General features: G+C 43.0%; 1 protein-coding gene across 1 annotated transcript; it reads left to right on the top strand.

The window, feature by feature from the left end:
• Positions 1–223: 223 nt before the first annotated feature.
• LOC110496206 (cell adhesion molecule CEACAM20) lies at positions 224–18,665 on the top strand. Its single transcript, XM_021571973.3, has 9 exons — positions 224–475; positions 767–1,105; positions 3,302–3,586; positions 4,261–4,527; positions 6,269–6,547; positions 6,776–7,030; positions 7,208–7,328; positions 14,818–14,858; positions 15,427–18,665. Exons 1-8 carry the CDS (start codon positions 427–429, stop codon positions 14,834–14,836), a joined length of 1,614 nt encoding a protein of 537 aa, XP_021427648.3. The 5' UTR covers positions 224–426; the 3' UTR covers positions 14,837–14,858; positions 15,427–18,665.
• Positions 18,666–19,904: the final 1,239 nt, after the last annotated feature.

The raw sequence follows: 19,904 nt of genomic DNA, 5'->3' as shown, positions 1-19,904 counted from the left end.
GATTTTTTTTTCTTAGAAATTGTTTCCCATGGTGAAAAAGTAAAGCCATTCCTACATTTCAAGCAGTAAATTATATTTAGTTTTTCTTAATTGGTGTGTTGCTAAATTCACAGTAATAGTAGCCGTACCATTCTATGAGCAAATATGATGACTTGTCATACATTGTTAGGCTGTTTGAAATATTTTGGGCACAGAACTAGACATAATTTCTTCGATATTTTTCATTCTCCGCAGTAGTAATAGTTGGTACTATGTCAAAATAGAGTGCAGTATGTGAATGGGTTGCAATCCATTCTAAGAGGCGGGTTTTCTGATGTTGACACCTTTACTGGGTGTGTACCATGAAGGAGTGTACTCATTCAGTTTGTAAAAGCGACAGGTAGCCCGCATTATTCTCTGTCGCAAGAAGGGTTCCAGACATCTGGGATGGATTTGTTTAATTTTAGGTCGCTTGTCATTTTGCTGTCAGCAGTTGGTAAGATTAATGAATATATCAATTATTGTTAGCCCTACATGTAATAGTGGACCGAAGAAAACAAAATGTTTGGAGATGTGTTGGGTCGGTTAGGTTTTGGAGGCGCCGTCTGAAGGCGCATTGACGTGGTTCTAGTAGAATGCCTTTTTCAGGCCAATAATATAGGCTACCATTACAAACATTTATTTATAGTTTTTACTAGTGCATTGCATATATCTTGCTTCCTTCTTGATGTATATCACACACTTATATGTTGAAGTGAACACCTGTACTCAAACCGGTTTCTCTCAGGATGCTGCAACGGGCAGAGCGTACTCCCAGCAGGCCCGTTGCAGGGAGTACAGGGAAAGAACGTCACGTTCAAAACCCTCATCATGCCCACAGATGTAGGCGACTTTATCACAGTATCTTGGAATTTCAACGGAGGTAGTGGACTTGTACCTGTTGTCACTTCTGCGCCCAAAGGAGAGACAGTTGGCGCTGGCTACGCAGGAAGAGTATCACTGAATTCATCCACCGGCGTATTGAAGCTGGGACCCTTGACCGCGAAGGATAGCGGGGACTATGCGGTGACCATGGTCACAAGTGCTGCAGTACAGCGCACAGGTGTAACGGCGCTCAAAGTTCTAGGTGAGTAAGACGTTGATTGTGCATACAAGACGTTCATTGAATGCGTAAATGTCCCGAAGTAGCCTACACATTTTGGCATATGTTTGCCAAAATCAACTTTGTTATTTACAGCCAACTGTTTTCGTCTACTCTCTTCATTCCCAAGTATGCCCTACTCCACAGATGCATTTTGATGCATAATTCCCTAATAATGATTCAAGGGTGTGGCCCTGTGGCTTGGAAAACGAACATTCTAACCTACTACCATGCTCTAGAAATATGGGATGGAGTTATGTCACTGGCATTATACTGTATTGCTACAAACCTAGGCCTGTCTTTAGCAATGTGTGTGTCTGTGATGGCTCAAGGCATTTCTTGGATTAATGCTTATCCATGCCAATATCCCAAATGAGTTTTTTCCATATGCTGTGTAGCTAGACACCTACACAGCACTGCCTTCAGAAAGTATTCACACTCCGTGACTTATTCTACATGCTGTTGTGTTACAGCCTGAATATGTTTTTCTCTCAACCATCTACACACAATGCCCCATAATGAAAAATTGAAAATCATGTTTTTAGAAGAAGAAAAATGTTTGCACATTTATTTAAAATGAAATGCAGAAATAGCTCATTTACATTAGTATTCCCACCCTTGAGTCAATACTTTGTAGAAGCACCTTTGGCAGCTACTGCATTACAGCGGTGAGTCTTTCTGGGTATGTCTAAGAGCTTTCCACACCTGGATCGTACAATATTTGCCCATTTTATTCTTTTCAAAATTCTTCAAGCTCTGTCAAATTGGTTGTTGATCATTTCTAGACAACCCTTTCCAGGTCTTGCCATAGATTTTCCAGTAGATTTAAGTCAAAACTGTAACTCGGTCACTCAGGAACATTCACTGTCTTCTTGGTAAGCAACTCCAGTGCAGGTATGGCCTTAGGTTATTGTCCTGCTGAAAGTTGAATTAATCTCTCAGTGTCTGGTGGAAAGCAGACTGAACCAGGTTTTCCTCCTGGATTTTGCCTGTGCTTAGCTACATTCTGTAGGCCTCCTGCCTTATGTAACCATACCAAATGTAACATATCATACTAATTTGAGTGTCCCAGGTTTATGTTTACTATGTTACGTCTAGTCTATGAGACCAGGCATTATACTGATTTAAAAACTCAGTCAACTTCCTCTGTGACAACACCGAAAAATAGGGGTTTTATGGTTTTAGAGAATCAAAGGACCATGAATGTCATAATAAACCTTAGGTGCTGGCTTAAGGCCGGTAGCAACCACTACAGCATGTCCGGCCAGAACAAGGATGAGGCGGATGTCCAGGTTAAGAAGGGCTTCATGGAAAAAGATAGCCACATTCACACACAGCTGACCACTCATGGTTCAGAGAACTGAGAATCATGTCCACTGAGAACTGACATTAACTATGGTTCTGAAAGGAAAGAGGGCAAAGAAAACACAGGCTATAGCACTGCTATAAATAAAGGTTCAATTAAAAAAAATATATATATATAAATAATATGAATGACATGGCTGTCTAAGCTAGCGCAGGTTAAGTATAAAACAGGAAAGGCTATACACTACAGCAGGATTTAATATTTGTATTAGTATTTATATTTTCGCATACTGGTTTGTAATTAAGGCATGTGAAAGTTCACATGTTACAGATGGCATTTCTGCCCCCAACAAATGCATTTTGATGCACAAACGTTTTTTACTTTTTACTTTCAAATGCTTCTCCTTTAAAGTAATAACGTCCGTCATTCGCCTCCATTTGCATGCTGCGTCACATATTCAAAGCTTGAAGGATGGCAATGACGAGTCAGAAGTAGGGAAATAGTTTACAAGTAAAACTGGACGTTCAGGTTTATGGCAAAGTGTAAAACCAGCAAGAGGTCATATACCATTTTGTTGGGTCAGATTAGAATGACCCCTGTGTATTTTTGGTCAGTTAAACAGCAATTTATTTTACGACATCACAGCCATCAAATGAGCACTTGTTCAGTTCACAACATGTTCAGAAAGCCTTTGCTGCCAACCTGTGGTTTACTTTTCATCAGTTTAATGCTTTCGCTCCCTTCCCCCTCAGCCTTAGAGTACAGCTTCATCAATATGCCACTCTCCCCTCCCCCTCCCTCTGCCTCAAAACTCAAGCCCTGATAACAATTACCCTGACATTCACCCACCCCTACCTCCTCCCTCCCCTCCTCAGAACCGGTCGCTGTCGTGACCATCAAGTCCAACCTGAATGAAGCGGTCGAGTTCAACAGCACTGTGGTCTTGACCTGTTCGGCCAAAGGCTCCTTCCTCATGTACAAGTGGCTCAACGGCACCGCCCCACTGGTCGCCGATGGGAATCATGTGACTTTGAGTGCAAACGCAACAGTGCTAACCGTGGCTGGAGTGTTCAGGGAGGATCTGGTCGGACCCATCTACTGCACAGTCTCCAACAAACTAGAGAGCGATAGCAGTGCCCCCTTCAACCTCACTGTCAGCTGTAAGTACCTATGTTCTTATAGCCTGGTCTCACATCTGTTTGAGCTGTCTCCTACTCCTATGGTCATTGTTAGAAATACAGCACAAACAGATCTGGGACCAGGTTAATATTCTTATCCATTGATTCCGCTCACGTCTCTGCAAGGCTATCTGAAAGGTTCAGGTGGCATTTAGTTTAGAGTCTTAGGAGGCTTTGTGTGACTTGGGACACTACCAGTAGGGGTTTCTACACCCAAACCCAACTCTCCTGTTTACACCATGCCTGTGGTCCGATGGTTATGCTGATTTACCCTTATCAAGAGAGTTGAAATCCCGGCAACATTTTCTTTCTCAATTTTATCAACACGTAGATATGATATTGAGCAGTAGATCAATTCGTTTGTGTGACGGCTTTAGAATAAGTCATGCCAGCCATTTTCTATATTGTAACAGGTAGAGGCTGCTGATCTAAATCAGCCAGCTCAGGGTAGTACAATGCAGGTGTCAGGAAAATGCAGGTCAGATAAGATCCACATTTCATCAAAGTCCATCTGAGTTGAGCACCTGGGTGGGGATAGACCAAGCATGGCTTGTTTTCGTTAAGAATTTAATGTGGTTTGCAGCCTTAGGTCCAGATATTTTTCAAATGTAGGCTTAGGCCTAACTCCAATATACCTAACTCCAATATATTTGCAGATGGGCCAGAAAACATTGCCATGGCAGTCACCCCCATGGCTGAGGTCCAAAAGAAGGGTTCCAACATTACATTGACCTGCTCAGCCCAGTCTAGCCCTGCGGCTGTGATTCAGTGGATCCACAATGGAGTCCCGCTCAATGTGATGGGCCCCAAGCTGGTACTGGCCAACATTGCCGAGGCACAGAGTGGAAACTACTCCTGCATGGCCAGCAATGCCAAAACCTTGCGATACCTGGAATCCACCACAGCCAAGTTCACTGTAGTAGGTGAGTAGAAGAACCACAAGAGCCAATGGGAAATCAAGGTTTTGTACATGGATAGGAAGGGTGCTTTAGCAAATACAAAGGGGAACCATGGACAGTATACTGGTAAAGACCTAGAGACTCAAATCTTACTCTAATGGAAAGCAAAGTAGTGAAAATGGTGGTTGCATTCAGTTGAGCTACAGTATTCTTCTGAAGTTCTTGTCGGTAACATGTTTCTCAGATGTTACACTCATTTGATTTTATTAGACTTATAGAATGACTTGATCTTGTTTAACTAATTACAAGGAAGTTATTATTACCCGTTCTCCATTTAATGGTGAATATTTCATCGAAAAGGTTCGTTACAGCCAAATCAACACTTTTTTTAAAACAGTTTCTGTATCTGCAAGATAAAGAATTTGTCATTAGTCCTCCATCCCTGCCTCAAAGAGATGGTATCATCCTTATTAAGCTAATACCATGAACAGACAGACTGAAACCTGCTTCTTGGCTTCGCACCCAGAAGGCATAACACCGAACACTGAATGGATTCCGTATGATTTTTAAGCCTACGGTACAAGTTTCAAACCCAGTGACCTCGTATCATGGCAACTTTGTACGTTCCCTTGTAGGTTTTTAAAGCTTGCGAAATATGTGCTGCATACCATACGGTACAAAGAGTGCATGGCCCGGTGTGTACTGAAACGGTTTACAACAGGAGACAGACAGTCTACCATGTTGTGAGTGACTAAAACCTGCTCGGTTGGGGGGGAGGTCTTTCAGAATGCCTGGAGTTTTTGAGTCGTGTGTTGTTTTTTTCAAAGGAAGAGAGATTGTGGGATGTGGGGGGGTCATTTCAGTCGTTCTATGAATGCTCCCCTCTACTTGGCAAACAGTAGTGACTTCAAGTCCAATTATTCCGTCACGAATCACAGTGACACGTTTTTACTTTTAATGACTGACCAAAGCTGAGGAAATAAGAATTTGCCTCTGAAAATGTTTGCCTTCAAGCCTAACACTTATTGGCCAAAGTATTGATTAGGCAGTTATGAGTCACCATTGAGGGCCATGAACTTTGTGTTTAAAATATATGATCTTGGCATTCGTTTTCCAACACTTAATAGTCTGGAAAGAAGACATCAAGATAAACAAGACAGTGGTTTCTCCCGTTCCACCGGTTCACCTGGTCCAAAGAAAAACACAAACTTGGCCTTAGTCTCACTTTCAAGTGGTCTAGCAAGACAGTGAGCATGTTAATTGCATTATCTATTCATGTAGGTCATTTGGTTTTGCTTGGTACATCAGCCCATTCAAAGACTCATTGTAAAATAACATTCTATTTGATGTCACATTTTATGGAAACGTGGCCTGGTATAAGCTGTACAGTAATATTGTATAGTAGCGACCCACAGACGTCAAATCAACTATTATTCCATGTTGGTTCAACGTGATTTCCTGGTTCAACCAGTGTGCCCAGTGTTCAGATGTCATGTCATTAAGGTATAATGAAAGTACAATGTCTTCCAATTTAGTAGGCATCACTAAATCCATTAAACTAAAATCGAATGAAGAGTTCATAAAGCTTCATGGGGTTCATAAAGCTTCATGGGGTTCATCAAGCTTCATGGGGTTCATCAAGCTTCGTATATTCTAAATACTTTGTGGGTCTAGCACTCTGTAGTTGTGAGTGAAACAAGCTGTCTCTCAGTGTTACCATCTGGTCTGTGTAAACCCAACCTCCATTTGTCCTCTGTGTTTGTAGAGGCCCTATCCGGCACTAAGATCACAGGCCCCAATGGAACGCTCGTTGCAGGTAACAGCACGGCCACCCTGAGCTGCCAGGCAAGAGCCGGCACCGCCGGCACCCGAGTGTGGCTGAAGAATGGCGTGGCACTGTCTCCTAGCAACAGGGTCGTGGTCTCGGCAGACAAGAGCTCGGTCACGATCAAGCCAGTGCAGAAGGAGGACAGTGGGGAGTACCAGTGCAAGCTGACCAATGCTGTGAACACAGACTCTGCCAGTCTCAAGATAGGGGTCAACTGTGAGTCTCTGGCCTCTTGACCTCTACGCTGACCATTAACACCAATGAACGAAGTTAACTTTATGTTTTGTTGTATATTCATAACGTTACAGTATCCAAAAATAAAAGCTTTGTGTTTCACCCAAATCCACGATGAACTGTCTGAATGCTAAAGTGTAGTATTATTGAGGCCAGAATGGCCAAATCCAGCTGAAATTCAGGTATAAATTCTCCTTTCCTGTGTCTCAGTTGGTCCTGAGGCTGTGTCGGTGAAGGGGGATAGTGCCGTGGAGGTGAAAGACCGTGTCACGCTCAAGTGTACCTCAGTCTCCCTCCCTGCTGCCACCTACACCTGGAAGTTCAACGGGACGCGGACCGACGTGATGACAGCCGAGTACATCATCGAAGCCGCCGTGTACAAGAACACTGGGATTTACACCTGTGAAGCCAGCAACGCCGTCACCGGGTTGAGCACCGCCGTCGCCCACCAGCTGTCCGTCAAAGGTTTGATAGTGGAAGAGTATTCCACCATTCGGCACCATGGTTCTTAGGATGTCTTCTCACCCTAACTTTTGTTGGGATATTCTACACGTAAATCATGTACGGTAGCACTGTACACATTTATCTTTGAGATGCTCTGATGACGATGATAAATGATAGGTTGTTCTTGTGATTCCTCAGAGGAGGGAACACTGGATAATGGTCTGACGGGCGGGCAGATCACTGGGATCGTCATCGGCGTGATTATCGCCCTAGGGGCCATCATCGGTGGAGTCCTCCACCTGAGACGGAGAAAAAGACAGTGAGTTCTCTTGGTTTTACCTTTTGATCCACTTGTGCTAATCCATTAAAAGAGCGTATGGCTTTGCAGACACACCTGTTGTGTGTAATGATACCCAATTCCTCCCCGTCTCTTAAGTGCCCTTCCTGTGAATCTCCAGGCCTCGCTTCATTCCTCTCATTCTTTGGCATCCTAGAACTTGTAGTGTTACCAAGTATCTTCACTTTGTTTTGTAGCAGTCAAATTCTCTGCACTTCCAAAAACCCTATTTTAGCAAACTCTTTGTGGCTTTTCATTTGCCTCAACACAGATAAAGATACTGCATTTTTTGTTGGGGGGGGATTCATATGGAACTCCAGAGTGGAACTCCAAGGTTATGGAACTCCAAGGTTTCATATGGAACTCCAGAGTGGAACTCCAAGGTTATGGAACTCCAAGGTTTCATATGGAACTCCAGAGTGGAACTCCAAGGTTATGGAACTCCAAGGTTTCATATGGAACTCCAAAGTGTCATTTCTGATCAATCGTATCACTGAGGTGAAAGTGATGCAAACGACCACATCCTCTGAGTTACCTGCCAGTGGATTCAGGAATCGTTATCTTAAAGCGAAGAACAAACCGTTTAGCCAAGGCAGACACGGGCTGACACGCCTCGCACATTCCAGCATTTGGCAACAGAAATCTATGATAACACCCCTTCTGAACAAACCAGAAAGGGAGAAATATACCACAGGTGTCATTGCTCACAGTTTTGCGTCAACACCCTTTTTCTCATTGGAACTCTTGTTGTAGTTCACGTTCTCATTCCTCTCCCCTCCCTCGCTAATAAGAGTGTTGTCAGGCAGAGCAGACGAAAAAAAAAGTGACCTGATGGGACAGAGATCGCTGGAGGTCAAGCGTACTGTACCTGCAGAGCACGGTCTACAACCGCCGCTCCAAGGTTCAGAGTTTGTCTCCCTGCTCCTCGTTATCATAATCCGACAAACTCAAACTTGATATTTGAGGCTATTGTTCCTTGACGGCGTTCGCACTCCTGGAGGTCTTAGAGAGGAAACTGTCTGTATCCATTGACTAAGAATGTCAGGTTTGGATCATTGGCAGGCTCCTCTCCCCTGTAACTATTCCCCAGGTCGTTGCTGCAAATGAGAACGTGTTCTCAGTCAACTGACCTGGTAAAATAACGGATGAATAAATAAATAAATTATTGTAAGGTTGTCAATGGAAAAACAGGAACTCTGTAAGTGAAGATGAACTACTGGGATTGCTCACTTAATATCTACCTGGCTGATTTCTAGAGTGTGCCTGCAGATGCATTCCTTGAAATAGTTTTTGTTTCATTAGTAGACGTCGTACAAAGTAGTATTACGTACCTCAGCTTTTTGTGTTTGTGGCCAGTAGAAAATAAAGAACGGAGGTGTGCGTAAAGGTTCAAAACAAGGAAAGGGAAATAAAGTTACAGGGATTTCTGATGCAAAGACCAACCGCCTTCATCCAGTCAGGAAGATGAGCCTCCAGATAACCAACCAGCATAACACGCAGTTCCCCCAAAGTGCAGACTTCCTATTGGATAACTTAACAAGCTGATAAAAAGCAAAAGATACAACATTTTACTTGAGTTCACTTCATTGTCGTGTTTACTGCCGGTGAACAAGGGGAATGCAGTGTGGGTGTTAAAAGTAGGCCTGGTTGGTTACGTTTAGACAACCCTGTGTGCACAGCTGGGTTCACACAGACGCACAGCTGTTTTAGATGAGAGAGGGACTGGCAGGTTCAAAGCCCCGAACACCATACGGTTCCTGATTAGTGCGATAGGTGACTGGCAAATTGGTGCACAGCAGGCCAGGCCCCTAAGTAAAATGGGGGGGATTAGTGAATACAGTATAGTATAGTATACAGATAGTGTAGGTTTCTGGAAAAGGGCACAGTCTTTATAGGGAGCAGATTATTTTCACCGGTAGAGGATATAGATAGATATATGTCTTAGGTGTACACTGAATTTGTTTAACCATGTTCTGATATACGTTACTGGACACTTTTTTACAGAGTAAGATTGATTAAAGCAACTAAGATATGATTCTGTTGATATACCATGACATGTATACAGTAGATAACTGTGATACGTCACAGATAAACCACTGCCAAAGACCTGCATGTATTTATTCTGGCTCGCTCTCCTCATTCTGCCTGGCCTTGTCAGCCTGGATCAACGCTGTGGGTTTCAGTATTTTGAAAACACAGTCGGACCACATTCCAACACTCTCTCTCTAGCCTCACACTCAGGAGAGGAAGATTCCATCTCAACAGGGGGGTCCGCCTCTTTTCGCCCCTCTCTGAATCACCTTAAGATAACAAGCTGTCGGGGCGTGGTGGCCCCGGGCCGTGGAACGGACACTTCCAGCAGAGCTTAAGCCCCTCCTCACTTCAGATTCAGAGTATTTAATAGTCACGTACAGTGTTGCAGGTGTGATTGTAGGGTACAGTGAAAATCTTAGTCTTAGAGATCCAACATGCAGGACTAAGTGAAATAAAATAATGGAGATGGTAATAAAAAACAACAATAGAAATAGCACTATATACATAACTGTGGCGGTGATAAATAGATCAATTAAGTAGCAGGTAGCTGACTAGTGGTGGCTATTCAGCAGTCTGATGGTCTGAGGGTAGAAACGTTCCGTTTTTGACACAATGCTCCTGTACTGCCCTTGTCTGAGTGATAGAAGCAGGGAGAACAGGGCGTGGCTTGGGAGCCTGGGGACCCAGATGATCTTCTTGGCCTTCCTGCAACACCTGGTGTTGTAGGTGTCCTGTAGGACAGACGGTGTGCGTTCGGCTTGCTCTTGGAGTGTTCAGACAGCATACTGGACGCTCTGGCCTAGGAGTAGGGTTGATCTGAGCGTTCTGACCTAACAACAACAGTCAAGCACCCAAACTAACTGACTAACATTGGCTAGCTTGCTAGCTACTTCCAGACACAAATGAGGAAACAGCTCACTCTGACCCTTTTACTCACCCTAGCAGAGGTGGTTAGGTTGTTTTTGTTGGTGACTGCAACTGTGCTTCTCGCAACAATTTAATTCAGCTCTTTTTTCCAACGTTTACTGACACCGGCCATATTGAACAGGTGTTGAGCGTTCGTAAATTCATCTGTTATTCTGCTCTCTGGCACGCTCAGACAAGTGCTCTGAAATCAGAGTAAATAGCCAGAGCGTCTATCGACAGTTGTTGCAGTGGCATCATGAACATTCTATTGAAATGGTTACTTGCATAGTGGAGTCTTTTGTTTATACATGTAGCTAGCTAGCTAAACAATGAACCATAATCCCAACTCACAATGTTACTACCCTGCATGAATCTGCAGGTAGCTAACCAACCAGGTTCAATGTTAGCTAGCTAGCTAACATGAGGCTATAACTACCAATGCAAATAGCTCTGAGATACGAATAATATTACTACACAGATCATAAACGTGACGTTAGCTCGCGAGCCAGCCAGCTAAGGTTAACTAGCTAACTAGCAGTACACTTTAACTTGAAATGAAAACAACTTTCTGACAAAATTTGAAATGTGTAATATCTGAAAATTTAGCGAGTTTACTATTTTGCCTGTATTCATGGATGGACGCATCTCCCTCTCTGTCACGGATGCCATGGTTGCCTTAGTTTGAAGTTGTAATCCGGAGAGAGGTGTTTTACACAACAGCCTTCAGTGTGTTCTCTTTTCAACTCCGTCTGCATATTTGCAATCAAACGGCAGAATTTTCTCCTTAGCTACTGTATCATACTCTAATTCCACCATGCATTCCACTGATTTCAAAACATGGTCCTCCAGAAAGTGGAGAGCAACCCCTTTGCAGTTCTACTATGTGATATCTTTCAAAGAAATCTGCATTAGAGAGGATTACCTACACATACTGACCAGCTCAAATAGACAGTAGCGTGCTACATGACAGACCAATCTGAACTCATCTCTCGACATGTCCAGCCCACCCATTATCTCAGCCAATCATGCCTAGCGGGAAGGTTCCTGTCTTTTTCTGTGGCTAAACCAACTAGGCTCGTAATTGAACAATTGTATTAATATTTACAGATTGCATATCAGTTTGTTATTAAGGCACATGAATGTTTACATGTTCCAGAAGGCACTTCTGCCAAAAAAACGCATTTAGATTTTTTTTTAATTAAAAAGTTAACTACGTTCAAATGGCTTTCCTGTGGAGTGGTGACATACGCCTAGTTTCCTGAAATGAGTCACATTTGCATTCCTATGGTCCAGGTGGGTAAGGGCAGTGTGCAGTGCAATAGCGATTACGTCGTCCGTGGATCTGTCAGGGCGGTAGACTAATTGGAGAGGGACGAGTGTGTCGGGGAAGGAGGAGGTGATATGGTATTTGACTAGCCTCTCAAAGCACTTCATGATGACAGAAGTGCTACTGGTCTGTAGTCATTCAGCTCAATTACTTTCCCTTTCTTGGGCACAGGATGATAGTGGACATCTCGAAGAAGGTGGGTATAGAGGCCGGAGTTAGGGAGAGATTGAAAATGTCAGAGAACACAAAACAGCCAGTTCGTCTGCACGTGCTCTGAGGGCACTGCTAGAGATGCCGTCTGGGCCAGCAACCTTGCAAGGGTTAAGATGTTTGAATGACTTACTTGAATGGTAGCTCAGGGTCATTGTGCTCGTTTCTTGAGAAAAAGGTGTTTAGCTCGTCCGGTAGGGTAGCGTTGGTGATCGTTAGGAGCCCCTGCCACATACGCCTTGTGTCCGACCTGCTGAATTGCTCCTCCCCTTTTGTCCCTATACTTGTGTTTCACCATCTTGATCGATCTGCGTATGTCATATTTGTACTGTTTAACCAAACTATTGTCCGCGGTCACCTTGCTCTGTTTATAAGCAGCATCTCTCTCTTCAGATTTCTGGTACGTTTTGGTGGACTAGAGAGGTGGACAGAGATTTGAGTCAGTGGAGCAACAATTAGATAAGGGCAATAAAGAAGGGCATACATTTCCATCACTTGGATTTTCCCCCTTTCCATGGGAGTCACTGGTGATGGGGGAGAGGCTGAGATGAGAGCATGGTTGGAATGCCACCGTCTTGTCTGCACAGGTCTCTCGCTCTCTTTCTGTCCATCTCCCTCTTCTTCTCGCCTCTTCTGTCTGTTACTGTCTTTCACTCTTTCTAACATTCTTACTCTACATTCCTCTCTTCCACTTGGTTCCATCTGTCCTCGCTTACTTTCCGCTATGATTTAGAGTTTCCTCGACACGGTTTGTCCTGAGGGACATTCCTCACGGAAGTACTCATATTTTCTGGAGACATGCCGTAATTCAGCCATAGTACACGGGCATACCTGCAGGATCAAAGTGAAACGGCCAAGTACTCATTGTTGATATTGTAGTTATTGAGTCATCCTCTTCCTGTGTTTGTCCCCATTGTTATGTCTACTGTTCTTATCAATGGCACAAAACTAGGCTAGATGCTTTCTGAGATGCGATCGCAGCATTACAAAGGTTACAGTACCTACCAACACTGCTCTTATTCATCAGGGCATTAGGGTTTGTTCACTAACCATTTAAACTCGTAGGAATTGGCCTATATGGATAGGGCTAAATATATATTTTTTTTTTTACAGAAGAAATATGAAAACCATATGTATAACCATGGTAGCAATTAAAAGGAAACAGTTTGGAAATTAGGGGGAAATTATTTAGACTAAAGGCGAGGACAAAACGGTTCATCTGAAACGAGATGGAATCTTAACTTTACATTGTTGATTGTATGTGAATTTTACATTTGTCTTTTTCGCTGCATTTGCTGATAACGAAATCGGAAAATACTGTAGATACATTCAGCAACATGATAAGGATATAAAAATTTGGGGTAGGTACAACATAAGACAAAGAGATGAGAAGGGTTTGAGTGAGAGGTCAAACTGGTGTCTCCAAGTGGCTTTCACACCTCTACAAAGTGTCCACAATTCCTAAGCAATTTCAATGCAATATTATGACTCCAAGAAGAGTCTTCAACAATGAGCTGCTATTTCCAGCTCTCCTAGCTGTGTTGTTGAGGAACGAGAGCAAGCAGACTTGTAGTTGTTCAGAACAACCCAGGGTATGACGCCACGTCGTCTTGGAACTGAACATCAAGCACAGTGATCATAAACGTTGACAATGTACTCTATATCACATGAGTCTTACGATATGGAAATGGGAAGTCTTTGGCTTGCTTGTACGGCATAAAAGCGATATTTTATTATAATCCTCAACGTCTCGTCTTTCAAAATACTTTGAGTCCTCTTTCATTTACAGCATTTCCCTCACTCGGACAACAAAACATTTGCTCAAATTGCCCAGTTACAGGGAGGGACCGCTGTCAGAACCGCTGTCAGTCAAAACCCATACCGTGCTGTGAAGCGGAGACCTTGAGCTCTGACGTCATGTACACTCGGTTGGCAGTTTATTAGGTACGCCACCCCGTTCACCTGGCCATGGCTTGCTATTTTAAAGCAGGCAGACGGGCATCGAGGCACTCAGTTACTGTAGGATTAGAATGGGCAAAACGAGTGACCCAAGTGACTGTGAGCATGGTATTATCGTCGGTGACAATCAAATAACATCCAGTCAGCGGCAGTCCTGTGGGCCAAAAAGGCTGGTTGATGAGGGGTCAAAGGAAAATGGCAAGAAACGTGCAAGTTAACAGGCGGGCCACAAACAGTGGTGTGGCGCAGTACCACAGTGGTGTGTAGAATGGCATCTCGGAACGCACAACTCGTCGGTCCTTGTCATGGATGGGCTATTGCAGCCGGCGACCACACCGGGTTCCACTCCTATCAGCTAAAAACAAGAAGAAGCAGCTCCAGTGGGCACGCGATCACCAACACTGGGAAATTGAGGAGTGGAAAAACATTGCCTGTTCTGATGAATCCCGGTTCATCTTGCTGATGGCAGAGTCAAGGATTTGCCGTAAGCAGCATGAGTCCATGGCCCCATCCTGCCTGGTGTCAACGGTACAGGATGGTGGCGGTGCTGTAATGGTGTGTGGAATGTTTTCCTGGCACACGTTTGATCCCTTGATACCAGTTGAGCAACGTTTCCATGCCTGAATAATTCTGGCTGTTCTGGAGGCAAAGGGGTGTCTGACCTGGTCCTTCGTGTACCTAATAAACTGGCCACTGAGTGTATAGCATGTTACTGTAAAGCCACTGCGTTACAATTTAGGCGCTTATCAGTGACCAAATCTGCCAATTTCAACATGTATACAGGTACAAGTGTAAAGAGCTACCTATTGGGTTTCCATCAAAGAAATTAGGATACACAATTATTTTGAAATAATAGCTGCCTGCTTTATATTTGTTGCGGTCATGTGGATATATGAACTAAAATCAAGTCATTCAGGTTGTCAAAGCGAAGTTATCATCCCCACAACAATGAGGCGTCTTGTTTTTCTCAAATCCCTTCAAAGCCAACTCATCATTACACTCATCGCCACTATTTTCTTTTATGTTCTGTTTCAGTGTCGAGTCGCCATACTAGAAGAGTGCCCCGAGGAAAGCTGGTAAGCCGCTCTTTGATAACTCTATATTATCCTGAAGTTGTTTTTGCGTTCCCTTGTCAGGCAACGCAGGCCAGCATTATTATCCTGTTGTTAACAACAGTTATCAAGGCTGTCTCCACTGACCTGGGACAAACATTTCCTTGTTGAGGACATTTTTATTGCATTGCGTTTGAGGCTATAGCTACTGTTCTGTGGTGCCACTCCGTATCACACACATTTTACCTGAAAGGCCTTTCAGATAAGAATGTTGACTTTATACGTAGGGAGTGAGCACCGAGTCCGAGTCTGGCATAGCTACAGTAAATCAGTGTATCCATCTTTAGTCTGAATGAACAAGTAAGGCAAAGGTCCTCATTGCTGTTATCATTTGATTTTCGCCTATTAGCACTTTGGGAGTTGAAGTAGAACAAAAGCCAGTAGACACTGTATAGCCTAAGTATTGCCAATGTTCACCTAAAGAGGACTTTCTGACGAGGGCTGATGAAAACAAGATATTCAACTTCAGAACGTGTTCTTGTGGTTGTGAGTAGCGCTCAGTGGTAAGCTATGAGTTTCTTCTTCCCCACAGGAGCTATCAGCCCAAAGAATCAGCCAATTATTCCCCTCAAGATCAATCTCTGCAGTCGGGAAGACCACTCAGGTGGAAACCTCCCCCAGGTCTGTCCAGCCATACAAGCTATTCATCACAAAGTCCATATAACCCCAGGGGTCACAACATCGCCCTCTCCAAAAACACTCACACATCACAAGACATGGTCATCTCTGTTGAAAATGGTGGTGTCCTTGGGCTTGGATTGGACCCGAAAGCACCAACACATCTATCCCATCTAACATCTATCTGTCTGTATGGACTTATTTTCCTTCACACACCTTCCCTCCTCTCCATCCATCCCATTGGCTAAGGTAAACAGCTTCCAACATTCCCTGAGAATGCTGACTCTTCCCTTTTTTTGCAAAACAGGAATGTCATCGCTTACATCAATTTCTCCACACATTCCTTGGGAAATGAATCGCATCATAGACTTGAGCGATGGTGAGAAACTGGAGGAGGATCTAGTGGTGTAATACACTGGAGTCCCACGGGACTGTAGGGCTTAGTCACTTGGTCCCTCCTCACTGAGCACACTCATCAAGGCGAATGGGCAAGTATCGTCTGAATCTTTCAAACACCTGACGGACACAGGTTCATAAATCTGACGTTGCCACAGACAGGTGTCTGCCTGATCCCAGGGATTGCTCCCCCCCCCCCCCCTTTTTATTTTCCGTCTTTACCTCTACAAGATCTGCTCGTAAGAACTTAATGTGAAGACGGCGATGACAAGATCCAACACGCAGCAAATATTCAGGGGAGAAGAGAAAAAAAAAGGTAGGAATGTTTTTGTGGGCAAAGACATTCTTTGGTTTTGGAGGGAAAATGTGTGTGCTTCAGGGCTGTACTACTGAGTTCTGTTATTTGCTATATTCCACTTTTCAAATGTTTTAATCTTTTGGCCTTTTGTAGTTTAAACCCCCCAAAAAGACAAAACTATGTTTTTAGAAACATGAATGAACAAGTGACATTTTATGTTAACTGTAACACAACCCCTTTTGACCTGCTTTTTAGCTTTGTTTTTGTCACTAGTGTTGTTTGAACCCTCCGATGAATACATTAAGCTGATGGGGTTTGTTTTTTTAATCCAATGAATGATAATAAGTTGTTTGCTGTCAAACAATTAGTTGTTTGATAGCACACACAGGTATGTGACAACCAGTCATACACACCTTCAATTAGAACACACAGAACTATGGGTTAAAAGTTATTTTATCTGTTAAGTTTTCTCCCACTATTTAAAGTCAATGGGGGGTTTTGTGTGGCATAAACAGTACAGGGCAGTTACTCTAGTAGGCCTGGTAATGTCACTTGGCTGTGGAAGGTGTTTACTCTTGTGGTTTGACCTATTCTGTTAAAACATGTAATTACATAAAGCATTCCGTATATTCAAACATAAAGACAGATGCACAGACACCAGAACTTGAACACGGTAACCAAGTACACTGAACAAAAATTTAAACGCAACATGTTAAGTGCTGGTCCCATGATTCATTAACTGAAAAAAATATCCCAGAAATGTTCCATACACACAAAAAGCTTATTTCTCTCAAATGTTGGGCACAAATTTGTTAACATCCCTGTTAGTGAGAATTTTATCCTTTGTCAAGATAACACATCCACCTGACAGGTGTGTCATATCAGGAAGCTGATCAAACAGCATGATCATTCCACAGGTGCATCTTGTGCTGGGGACAATAAAAGGCCACTCTAAAATGTGCAGTTTTGTCACACAACACAATGCCACAGATGTCTCAAGTTTTGAGGGAGCATGCAATTGGCATGCTGACTACAGGAATGTCCACCAGAACTGTTGTCAGAGAATTGAATAAGCCGCCTCCAACGTCGTTTTAGAGAATTTGGCAGTAACTCATTCCGATTGGCTGGGCCTGGCTCCCCAGTGTGTGGGCCTATGTCATGTGGCTGCGCCCACGCCCAGTCATGTGAAATCCCTATATTAGGGCCTAAATAATTTATTTTAATTGACTGATTTCCTTATATGAACTGTAACTCAGTAAAATCTTAGAAATTGTTGCATGTTGTGTTTATACTCTTGTTCAGCAGGTACACTGGTCAAAGCCACTGCATGTACTAGTCATTAGTTTTCATAGAGATCTAAGTAAGAAACTTGATTGACTGAGGAAGAATGAGATTGTTCCGTTTTCGTCTCGTTGGTTTAGTTCTTGAAGATAAACAGGGAGAAATTGACACCTTTTTACCTGAAGTGTTTTAGTGAAAAATGGAAGAGCAATAAACCTTTGTAAATATGATTTACTTTATGTAAATGTATACTGTAATAAACATTGTATTTTTTAGGCTTGACATTCTGTTGTCGATTTGGGGTTTCTTGCTTTATCTTCATTTGAATATTTCAAATGTCAGAAGCTTTCTCAGGTTGTTTACAGAAAGGCGTATTATTCTTTAATGACTGACCAGCCTATATTCATTCATCATTTTTCTCCTTGTATGGACACGCCTCTGAGATTTTTTTGTTTTATTTATTCTTCTGTCCTTACTGCCACTTGTGTTTTGTTAGTCTTGCTTCTTTGCAAATGGAACTCTCCTACCTATGTCTCGCTAGCCAACCGCAGACTCTGTTTCTAAACAGCCAATCACCTCTCTCTCTCTCTCTCTCTCTGGTTTTGGAATGACACAGAACATAAAGGCGGTCTTGCTGCAGTTGGTGTGTGTGTATGCAATGGTGCTCTCCTCTCCTGCCACACCAGTCCCCCCCCCCCTTTCTTCACAGATATGGCTCAGAAAAAAAGAAAGAAACGATGTAAAAACCTGCTTTAACAGAGAAAGAGAATCCCTGCAGTGGGCATGTTGTGAGCTCAGGGTGAGAAACCGACACCCTGAGCTCAGGGGTGGGTTAATTAAAGCATCCATATTTTATCTGAACCAAAATGGACTGGATTTGAAACCACACATTTACATTTGAACTGGATTTGATCCTCTTGCAGACGCGTTCATATAAAATGAGCTAACTTGTCTAGTGTAATTGGGACGGGAATACGAATGCACGGTTGGATAAACAAACACTACAAGGTGCAGGATGCTCTTGGTGGTGACCAGTCTATCAAGTTCATTTGCCTTGAGTCAACAATGGCTTTTTTTTAAATGTACTTTTGGTCTGGTTGGATGTTAAAACAATGGGACAACTGTATCACTGTACTTGAATCTAAACGAAAACTCAATAAAATGTAAGTGTACAAAAATATCTCTGGATCCCTTTTTAAAGCTGCCTTTATGTCTTATAAGATTACACCACATCTATGAGCTCAAGCTTTTAGTTGCCAGTGTATTGGGTTTCTTGAGTGCAAAGTGTTCTGCATGTCAAACAACAGGCATGAAATCAAATATACTGAATGTAAAGTGCTTTCGAGCAATTATCTTGAAAATTAAAGCCAAGAGGAGTTCATATAATTCTTTACTAACTTGATTGTAACATGTTTGTTGTGGCCATACCGGTTTGAAGGCTATGTGGGATATAGGCTACCTCTACCTGACTTCCACTAACCCTGTCACTGTCAGGAAGTTGTGCCTGCCAAGGACATTAGTTCATAAATAAGTCTGCTTGGCAGATCGAGTGAGTGTCTCTCACCCACGAACAGTGTAGTCTAAAGAATAGTCCCCAGTCACAAATTATGACTTTCAGTTTTTGCTCATATGTCACGGGGACAGTCCCCAGAGCTCTTGTACAAGGCAGCGCAGCCTTGAGAGAGGAGAGGGGAGGGGAGGCAGTTTGTGCTGTGACTATGACTCACCAACCTGACTTTCTGCAGATCAGGGCTGTCATTACCCTACTCTGTAATCACACTCATACCGGCCAATGTGTCTCAGTGTTTTTTGTTGTTGTAGTAGGCAGATTAAAATGGCTGTAACTTGGAGGTACAAGTCTAGATGTATGCAATTTCAAATTGTTCCTTTAAATATTTTTTTTTTTACAATTTAGCTTTTAAGTTTGGAAATCAGTTTTGAACTAAATAAGAATGTTATGTGTAAAATAACTAGTGGTAAATTATATTTTGTGATGTGTGAGTCATGACCTTTAACTGTATGTGCATATCTGTCTCAGCTATGAGTGCAAATTCAGGTTCCCAAGTTTACTTTATTTTTTTGGGGAGCTCTCTCTCTCATCCAGCTCTCTCAATCCTCTACCATTGCATTTACACACATTCTCAACATACAGACAGATATTATTTCCTAGATATTAAAACTTGGCGTCAATTACTTCTTTACCGCTGGCTTCTCTTGCTCACAGACCTGAAACGTAACCAAACAGGTAGCATCTTCTAGATCAGAGTACCTTGGAGTCACTCAGCCTCTGCGTGCCAGGCCCAGGGGCCTCATTTATAAACTGTGCAATACAAACTAGATCCCAAAACATGCGTGCACCAGTTTTCACGCAAAAGTTGGCATTCACAAAAACGGAACTTGGTGTTAAAATGTAATCA

The sequence above is a fragment of the Oncorhynchus mykiss genome, chromosome 18, assembly GCF_057628025.1.
Source record: "Oncorhynchus mykiss isolate SJ-2025 chromosome 18, ASM5762802v1, whole genome shotgun sequence".
Lineage (NCBI taxonomy): Eukaryota > Metazoa > Chordata > Actinopteri > Salmoniformes > Salmonidae > Oncorhynchus > Oncorhynchus mykiss.
This window is presented reverse-complemented; position numbering and strand designations above follow the sequence as displayed.